The sequence below is a fragment of the Verticillium alfalfae genome, genomic scaffold (genome assembly GCF_000150825.1).
Source record: "Verticillium alfalfae VaMs.102 supercont1.5 genomic scaffold, whole genome shotgun sequence".
Taxonomy (NCBI): Eukaryota; Fungi; Ascomycota; class Sordariomycetes; order Glomerellales; family Plectosphaerellaceae; genus Verticillium; species Verticillium alfalfae.
Window position 1 is genome coordinate 2,454,367 of NW_003315034.1, and position 9,684 is coordinate 2,464,050.

General features: G+C 49.7%; 4 protein-coding genes across 4 annotated transcripts; 3 read left to right on the forward strand and 1 right to left on the reverse strand.

Annotated features, from left to right (window-relative positions):
- Positions 1–845: 845 nt before the first annotated feature.
- Positions 846–2,115, forward strand: VDBG_05077 (heavy metal tolerance protein; the record flags this gene model as incomplete). The annotated part of the gene is made up of 2 exons (XM_003005425.1): positions 846–960; positions 1,091–2,115. The coding sequence occupies 2 exons, from the start codon at positions 846–848 to the stop codon at positions 1,948–1,950; spliced, it is 975 nt and encodes a 324-aa protein (XP_003005471.1).
- A 4,865-nt stretch (positions 2,116–6,980) lies between these two features.
- On the forward strand, positions 6,981–7,289 carry VDBG_05078 (conserved hypothetical protein; the record flags this gene model as incomplete). Its single annotated transcript, XM_003005426.1, has 2 exons — positions 6,981–7,096; positions 7,145–7,289. The coding sequence occupies 2 exons, from the start codon at positions 6,981–6,983 to the stop codon at positions 7,287–7,289; spliced, it is 261 nt and encodes an 86-aa protein (XP_003005472.1).
- A 701-nt stretch (positions 7,290–7,990) lies between these two features.
- VDBG_05079 (conserved hypothetical protein) lies at positions 7,991–8,451 on the forward strand (the record flags this gene model as incomplete). The annotated part of the gene is made up of 2 exons (XM_003005427.1): positions 7,991–7,997; positions 8,051–8,451. 2 exons carry the CDS (start codon positions 7,991–7,993, stop codon positions 8,449–8,451), a joined length of 408 nt encoding a protein of 135 aa, XP_003005473.1.
- Positions 8,452–8,714: 263 nt separating this feature from the next.
- Positions 8,715–9,104, reverse strand: VDBG_05080 (predicted protein; the record flags this gene model as incomplete). The annotated part of the gene is made up of 1 exon (XM_003005428.1): positions 8,715–9,104. The coding sequence occupies one exon, from the start codon at positions 9,102–9,104 to the stop codon at positions 8,715–8,717; it is 390 nt and encodes a 129-aa protein (XP_003005474.1).
- Between the last annotated feature and the right edge of the window lie 580 nt (positions 9,105–9,684).

The following is a 9,684-nucleotide window of genomic DNA, read 5'->3' on the forward strand; positions in this document are numbered from 1 at the left end:
CTGGGTCAATGCGTCATGGGCACAGTACCAACCAGATGCTTAGTCATGTCTCATGATTGCTTAAATTTCGGGCATGCCCAAGCCTGCGTCGACAGTGATACCGGACGAGCACCTCGGAACCCATGAGACAAACATCAGAAATCTACGCAATGGCGAGCGCAGAGTTGGCGCTCAGAATCGCATTCTATGCGTATCCTTGTCTCCTGTTTGTGGCACTGCTAGGAGCCCAATTCTTTCAATACTTTCGCAATCGAAACCGCGAAACGCGTCACCTCGCGCTTCGAGGCGAGGCCACCAAGCATGACATCGAAGGCCTGAAGCGATCACACGCGCGTGTCATCTGGCTCCTTCAACTGATTCTTGGCTTACTACTTCTATCAAGCATTATTCTTGTGGTGCGAGAAGCGGTCGCTACCCGACAAGATTTTCACGGCAGGATTGACTTCGGCTTCAGCGCGTATTTGGTTGGTCCACTTCCGAGACTTGCCTTTGAGTGTCTTATTGACAAAGATCGCAGGCTTCCCATGTTGGAGTCTTACTTTACTTCTTGTCCGGTCTTCTGCCTGATCCGGAGGGGCCTTGGTCTCCCGGCAGCCCACATAGGCTTGCATGGGTAGTGGGTGCATTGTCAGAGGTTGTAATCACCGCTACCCTCGCCGCTGGCCAAGACTCACTGCGAGTATCCAAAGGCTTCGTTAACAGTATCGAGGGTCTCAGCTTGACTAGGATTGCGATTCTTGTACTCATGACTGCAACTCTGTGTGTTAGGGACTACAGGATTTATCCCTTGCATGTGGCGTCGGCCGCCGATGAGCGGCAGTCTCTCCTGGCAAATGGCAATGACAATGGCTACGGCAGTGTCCCAAACACGCCATCAAGGTCAGCCAAACGGACCCAAGTGTCAGGAACTGGCTGGCTTGACTACTTTGCGGGCTTCAAAGTTCTGTTCCCGTATCTATGGTAGGTAAAAAGACAACCCTTCGGCCCAACCTCGCTAATAGACACAGGCCCAAAGACTCGCCAACGTATCAACTAATTGTAGTCTTCTGCATGCTCCTCCTACTTTGTCAACGCACTATCAACGTCCTAGCTCCACTTCAGCTCGGAGTCCTGGTGGACTCACTGGGAAAGGGTCGTCTGCCGTATAAAGAGATCATACTTTATGTCGTCTACCGCGCCCTGCAGGGGAATCAAGGTGCCATTGGCGCAGCTCGCTCCGTTCTTTGGATCCCTGTGTCTCAATCCCTCTTCCGCCGGTTATCTACCGCTGCCTTTGAACACGTTCTGGGCCTTTCGCTGGAGTTTCATCTGAATAAGAAGATCGGCGAGGTAACGAGTGCGCTGAGCAGGGGAGCCGCGATCAATACTTTCCTCGAAAGCTTCTGCTTCCAGGTATTTCCGATGGTGTTTGACATCTTCGTTGCTGGCGTCATCTTTTTCATCAAGTACGACGCTTTTTACACCATTATCGTCTTCTTCATCATGTGGTCCTACATCTTCTTGACCATCTACGTGGCCAAGTACCGCGGCCGGCAGAGACGCGACATGACGACAAAGACGCGTGAGATGGAAGCTGTCAAGACGGATGCCATCCTTGCGTACGAGACGGTGCAGCACAATTGTGCAGTGTCTCGGGAGACGCAAAGATTCAGAGAACATGTTGTCGTCTTCCAGCGAGCAGAGCGCTTGGTTCAGTGGTCTCTTAATGGGCTAAATCTCACACAAAGCTCAATTTTCACACTGGGAACGGCCCTTCTCGTCGGCGTCTCTGCTTACAAAATCTCTATTGGCGAGCAGTCTGTCGGCGACTTTGTCAGCCTCATCAATTACTTTGTTCAACTTCAGGGTCCCCTCAACTTCTTTGGAACCTACTACAACATGTTGCAGAATAATCTCATCGAAGCTGAGAGGCTCCTCGACTTGGTATTTTATCCTCCCCTCAAACACTGATGTGCTGCTAATTTGGCGCGTAGTTTCAGGAAACGGCAGGGGTTATTGAGAAGAAAGATGCTGTCACGCTGCCTCAACCTCGTGGTGCAATTTCCTTTAATGAAGTAGGTTTTTCGTATCAAACCAAGAAAGGTGAGCCTGTATTGCAAGGCATCAGCTTTACTGTGGCTCCAGGAACCAAAACCGCTATTGTGGGGGAATCTGGTAGTGGCAAATCAACTTGCCTGCGGCTTCTCTATCGCTTCTATGACGTATCGAGTGGCTCCATCACCGTTGATGGACACGACATCAAGGACCTCAAGCTTGACAGCCTTCGCTGGAACATCGGCGTTGTCCCACAAGACACTGTTTTGTTCAATGCTAGCATAATGTACAACCTCCTCTATGCTAAGTCTGAAGCCACAGAGGCCGATGTGTACGCGGCGTGCAGAGCGGCCAACATCCACGAACGAATTCTCGCCTTCCCTGATGGATACGACACCAAGGTCGGGGAGCGCGGGCTGAAGCTCTCTGGGGGAGAACGCCAGCGGGTCAGTTCTTGGTCCCTTCATATTGAATGCATACTAAATTCTATAGGTTGCCATTGCGAGAGCTATACTTAAGGACGCCCGCATTTTGCTGTTGGATGAGGCAACAGCTTCCCTTGACTCACATACCGAGAGACAGATTCAAGATGCTCTGGAAAAAGTCACATCAGGTCGGACAACCATAACAATTGCGTCAGTCTACAACTCGTTTAACTTTGTTCCAAAACTGACTCCCAGTAGACACCGTCTGTCTACCATCACGACATCAGACCAGATCATTGTGCTTCATCAAGGGGAAATCGCCGAATGCGGCACTCACGACGACTTACTTGCGTTGAGAGGAAAGTATTATGCCATGTGGGAGAAGCAGACCATAAGCGAAAAGGTAGAGAAAGACAAAAGTGTTACCGAACGGGCAAGAACAGAGTTATATTAGATACATTGTGGAACTGAAACAGAACTGTAGCATAGAAAATTTAAGTAGGAGACACCTTGCAATACAAGATTCGACACACCGAGCCTCCTAAGTCGCCTCTTCTTTCGAGCTGTGGGGCTGGGCTCTGAACGAAGACAAACGAGCACGAATCCCCTACCTGTTCGCCCGTCCATCTTGCCGGCTGACACCAGCGGGCCCCATTTCATCACAGCCCATAGAGGTATTCTGATGTCAGCGATCGGTAGGCCGGCTGGGTTGCCATTAAGGAGACATTCGTCTTGCTAGCGAAGTAGCCGGGACTAACGATACTGCCGTAGAAAATCAGTCTCCTACCGCTGTATAAAGCGATGTTGTTCATCCCTGAACAGCAATCTTCATGCCAACCCCCAATAAGGGGGTCACTTTCTCCAACCTGGGATAATGCTGATTACGAAGAGCAAACCTTTTGCCTTGATCGCCAAAACATTGGATCGCTATTCTTTAGCCCGCTTCATAGCACAAGCCTTAAGCTAACACTATTGTTCTCCCCGAATCTCAACTCACAATAGCGCTCAAATCTGCACCACTCCGAACATCGGTGGCTATTTCCGATGCATTCGGCTGATCTAAACCACCTGGTTGATGGTAGTAATGGGTGGTAGTGGTGATAGTGATGATGATGATAATGATGATGGTAGTGGTGGTGATGAGTGAAACCAGACGAGCTCTGATCATGGCTGATCTGGATATTTGAGCCGTCCGCCGCAGCGGCGAAGTTATGCTGGTAGCTCCAGGTACTCCCACTCAGATTAGTGGGAGGGAGGATACTGGTACTTTGAAGCTCGGAAAGTGAAACTGATTGTGCAGCGCACAAGTCCCCTGCTGAATATATATTCGAGTTAGCCGCCATACTCCCAGTGACATGCCGAGTAGTAAGATGCAGGCTCTCTTGCGGCCCGGCCGTGAGCTCTGATGATTCGAGTCGATTTGGGAGGACAAGCCCAGCATCCGTAACTCTTGAATGTGGTGCATGAGATATGCTTTGGTCACCGCTCGAAGGCTCCGGGTATTCGTCTATCAGCTGCTGAAAGTCCAAGGCAGAGCTTTCAAGACATTCCGATTCGCGCAATCCTGCGGTAAGCAGCGATTCGGAATTATAAGAAAAAGGAAGAACACCAATGACGTTGGTGCGGTGAACTGAATTCTGATTCGTGGTGTTCCGCCTCGCGTTGCATTCTGTGGAATCCGTTACTGGCGACTCAATGGTCTCCAATGTGACATTGGGTTTATTTTCTTCGCTTGATAGCGCAGCGCGACCCGAGCGGCTGGGATCTGATAGATGCCTCCATCGATTGCGGCATGTCAGAGGTGGTCGCTTGTTGAGTCGAGAAGATATTGCGGACCACCTGTGTCCAAGTGACATGACGCCTTCTGTAAGAACATTATCTTCCTCGTGTGTCCACTGCCTGAGCCTGGTTTTGGCTGATGGATCTAAGATCTCATTGTATCGCTTAGAGCACTGGTCGTCTTTCCGGCCTGGAATCATAAGGGCAATGTCGTGCCAGGCAGGTCCGAGTCGTGCATGAGCTGCTAATAGAACTCGATCTTCTTGTTCTGTCCAACGCCCCTTACGGAGTGATGGATGGAGGGAATGAAACCAGCGTTTGCGACAGTCTTTTGGAGTACGGCCAGGACAGTTGGCGGATATTTCTTTCCAACGGCTGTGTGATCCGCGGGCATCCCCATAACGCTGCACCATGGCCCTTAGACTGTCATCCTCGTCCGTGGTCCACATCCGGCGCAGGTTCCTTGGTTGGAGACCGTGGGACGACATCCTGTGTCGACTCGGCGTCGTATCGGAAACGGCGGTTCTCACTGTGTCGTCAATAGGAAGGATCATGACTTCCGCCTTTAAGGGCAGCCCGATTCAAGGCGAGGGTTGGCCGGGGGGGGGCGGGATTGAGTCTGAGTTGTGACGAACGAGGTCATGCGTGGATGGATGTTTGCATTGATGCAACGATGTCTTGGAAAGCCCCACACGACAGAATTCTTTACCCCGCATGAATGGGGATTGGATGCGGCAAGCGACCTGTTTGATTGGTACATGACTTGGCATGTCGGTCGACTGGTTCCATTGTCGTTGGTGGGCGGCATTTCTCTGGGTGAAAGGTCGCTTCATTATTGGACCGACCAAGGTACTAGACTCTGTTGGCGGTTTTCGCCTGGGGCTTCCAGGGCATTCACTCAGTGTCGTCCACCTGTCGCCAGGTGGCCTGTGCCCTGGCAGCCCCCATAGCTTAGGTAGTTCCAGGCACCCTCCTGCCTGCAGAATGGCTTCCTAATGCAACAACACCTTTCTTCTCAGACCCTTGACCTCCAACAGACTCGACTCTGACATGCTTCATGTTCGGGAACATCCCCTGATAGAATGCTGCCGACTGAGAATAAAAGTCATGAGCTCTCTAAACATAAGGATAACAGAGTCCTGTGGGCCTGAAATCGCCAATACTGCGGACAGGTTGAATCTTGGTCTTGGCTCTAGGTCCAAATTAGAATCAAGTTGACACAGCGTTAGATTTACCCTGGGATTCGAAGATATCAGACCCGGAAGAACCTAAGCAAGCAGCTGGGAGGTGCTAACAATCATATTTGCTCCGTATACACGAACTGGGGTCTGTTATCGTGTGGGAGACCCCGAGGAACCTTCGGGATCCTGCGTCTTAATTCCCATCCATGACAGCAGATTAAGCGTACTACCGGCGAAGCCAAAAAGCCATACAGCTGGCAATCCATCATCCTAAAGTAACCCTTCCAGAGCGACTGGAAAAGGAACTGAAGGCCCTATTCGAAGTCTGACTAGAACAAACTGCCGTACTTTTTGTCTTCGGTTGTTTGTGTGTTACATGGTAGGTTTACAGCACAGCCCTGTCTTTTTGAAGTTGGCAATGACGTCTCGGTGGGCAGGATTGAGTTCTCTGAGAATTCTTTTGCCTTTCCCGATGATTCAATCGACTGAGGAAAATCTGTCAAGGCATCTACAGTTTATCGCTTGATCCTGTAGTGAAGAGTGAGGCTGAAAGTTTCAAGGCTGATGGAAACACTAATGGAGCCGGGTGATTGCAGCTTTGATGGTAACCGACTCAGGAAAGACACTGCCAAGTCTCTGCGTGTATTCGTAACCCTGAAAATATGGACTTGACCTCTCTCCTATCCCTCCTTTTGGAATTTGAACCATTGCCACCCTTGAAGTACGAAGAAACAGTATGCGCTCTTCTCAGTAAAGAGCATAATGCTAGTGCAAAGCAGTCTTCACGTTGCAGCACAAATCAATACGCGGCCAATATGTATATGGATTGCAGACAGAACCTTCATTTGTGCCTCATAACTCTGGTACTGAGCAAAATTGCCGGGTTCGAGAAGTACTCATGATCGTTCATAACAATGGCCTCATAGAAAGAATCTCTGACCGCTTTCCAATATCGGGTATACTTGGTCATTACCCCGACCGCGGCGGCGACCGTCGATTGCAAAGAGCTTCTAAGCTTAAAACGTCAAGCCCACGGTTCCCTCGACCAAATTGATCTGTTCGTGCATTCCGAAACCTGAATACCCCTTCATGGTCGTCTATCACTCATGATCAGCCGTGACTGCCTTGAGCAGACAGTACATAGAGGGCTGGCAAGCGCTTTTAATGAATCTTATACTAGTGGGCTTAAGTTCATGAGTCGGCATGAATCTTTGGATGTCATCGCGGTGTCTGGCGGGGAGATTATATGCTGCCTTTCTAGCGACAAACTGTTCTCAAGATGGCCAGCTAGATGCATAAAGCGAACGGGGGCTGCCTCCGACCCACAAGCCGGCCGGCCGGTTGCGCCCGTTATGTGCCCCGCAGCGGCGGCCCCTTTTGGGTTCGTGAGCCCATTTTAGGAAGGTCGCAAGCCAGCAGCCAACATGAAAATTTCGCGTGAGAACAAAACCTTGCCCAGAACACATCATCATGCGGGCAGCTCCATTGGCGAGGTCACCTATCGTTTCTCCTTATCACTGATCGCATGATACCTAATTCTTGCAGTATGGCGCCAAATGACATGCAGGTTCGTCACGGCGTATTGGCCGTCAATGAAGCGACTACAGATAAGCCTCAGTTCCATGCAGACGGTGTCGAAACCTCTAAGAAAGAGTTTCAGGAGGGTGGTTATGGATGGTATGGTTATTTATACAAGATTTTAACTTCTTGCTGATTGAGGATCAGGGTCATCGTCATGTGCGTAGCGTTCATCAACATGCACACCTGGGGCCTGAATGCGGTAGGGATGCATAGCCCAGCAGAAGACTATGCCAACCTGACTCACGGTGGAATCACAGTCCTTCGCCGTCTTTTCTTGCGTATTATTTAAAGTCGAGTTCATTTCAGCAACACGAGTCCGGATCGGTTTTGCGTTTCATTGGGCGGGCTTGCTTTTTGCTCTCGGTATGTCAGATCTGAGGTAGTACTCGATCATTTTATCTCTGACGCTGCCAGCTCTCATGACTGCACCCCTGTCACTCTGTCAGTCCGCTCATTCGGATCCAGATCTACACTGGCGCTGGGAGTCATCATCCAGACCAGTGCTCTGTTGGGCGCCTCATTCCAATCCCAGATATGGCACCTCGTGCTTACGCAGGGCGTCTTCTTCGGTCTAGGCGTCGGGTTATCTTTTAACTCTACAGTATCGATCATCTCCCAATACTTCGACAAACGCCGATCATTTGCAAACTCATTATCAACCTGTGGTTCAGGTTTTGGTGGCTTGACATATTCTCTCGCCACAAACGCGGCCATTCAAAGTGTCGGCTTGGCTTGGACATTTCGTATTCTTGCCATTTTAACACTTGTCGTCAACGGCCTTTGCTGCATTCTCTGCGCGATAGAAACAAAAGCGTCGGTACAGTACTCTCTGCATTTCGTTGGGCGCTACTCAAAAGGAAAGATTATCTTCTTTTCTTGTCGTGGGGATTTTTCAGCCTAATCGGCTACACCATTGTTATCTTCTCTCTCGCCGACTTCGGCCAGAGTGTAGGGTTTACAACGAGTCAGGCATCCCTGGCCGCGGCCCTTATGAATCGTGAGAATGCCAATCAATAATATGACTATGCGGAAGACGCTGACAAACTGCAGTCGGGCAGGGTATTGGCCATCCCATTATAGGCCTGTCGAATGATCGATGGGGCCGCTTCAACGTCGCCGGAATCAGTACCTTACTTGCTGGTTTAACAACGTTATTCATTTGGGTTTTTGCCGGAAAGTACTTCGCCGGTCTCATCGTTTACGCGCTTTGTGGTGCTCTAGCCGGCTGTCTTTGGCCCACGGTGGCGGCTGTGGGCGCTGAAGTCGTCGGGCTTCCACTCCTTCCGTCGGCGCTTTCTATCTTCTGGACAGTTCTCTCTATACCAACTCTTCTTGCCCAGCCCATTGCTCTCGCTATCAAGGGGCAAGGACGGGGCGGTGATAGCTACCTCGGCGTCCAACTTCTAGCCGGCCTGGCGTACATTGCGGCTTTCGCCTCCCGTAAGTACTAAAGTAAGGTTCCGATGAATTAGTGCTGACTCCCAGGTAGTTTGGGTCTTACGTGCTATGAGGTCAAATCAAAAGGCCATGGAATGAGCCTTGTCGTGTTCTTTCTTAAGAGTCATGCAAACTAGATATGAACGGAGGTTTCGTAAATCAGGCATCTTCATAATAGACTATAGAAACCGTTGAGGCTCTGTATCTAAATCTAAGCACCCCCCGGATAAAAACTATAGAGCCTTCAGATGCACCGACCCATCAACAGTGCTACGCCTTAGTTCTTCTCCTCAATCTCGGTGTAGAACTTGCCCCCATGACCGTGTTTGCTAATATCCAGGCACTCCTTCAACGTCGTGCCCTGGCCATTCAAGTGCCACTGAAGGATGGGTTTGCCAGAATTATCCGTCTGAGTGATCTTAATATCAAGCTTTTTGTAGTGGATAGGCTCCACGACAAGATCGACATTTTCCGGGCTGCCCTTGATGGCAACGGTAAGCGTAGCGAGGTTTGCAAACTTGAGGGGATAAGCCTTGTTACCAGGCGTAAAGGTCTTAGCGTCGGATCCGATGTTCGAGAAACCCTTCGCGCCAGGATAGATGGGGTCGAGGCAAGCCATCGAAGTAGCAACAAGGCTAATGACAGCGGCGAGAGTGAACGTCTTCATTGTGAGGTTTTGGGTGTGGTTTTTTTAAGTGTAGACTTTGCAAGCTGATAGGAAGACTAGACTGAAGCTGTAGTGGGTGAGGAAAAGAAGTGAGAATAACGTGAAGGGGGGGGACCTTTATATAGATAGAGAGAGAGCTTTCATAATAAGTACAAGTGTTATAGTTTGGCTTTATGACCTGAAACACGACTTCGTATTAGTTAAGCTATAAATGATTCGAGGTTCAGGGCTAAGGTTAACTCGGACATGTCGGCGTGAAACTTAATGCTAGCTAAACTATAATAATATCGGAAAGCTACTTCAGTATAATCGTACCCCTCAGAAACTTCCCGGGGCATTTGAACCTTATAGTCGGGCTACTACGATCATTTCTTAGTTCAAATAAGAAGCTTCGAGGTAGGACAGCCGATTCTGGATCCTAATTCAGATTATGCTCTCGTTAGTAAGTAAAGTGACTAAAAAGCTAATTTGCTTACTATTAATATATGATTTAACATTTCGCTTCTCGAAACTCTGTTCACATTCCATCATACTAATATATGGATCGTCCCTGTTCTGCTTACGTAGCTAGCAGTAAGGC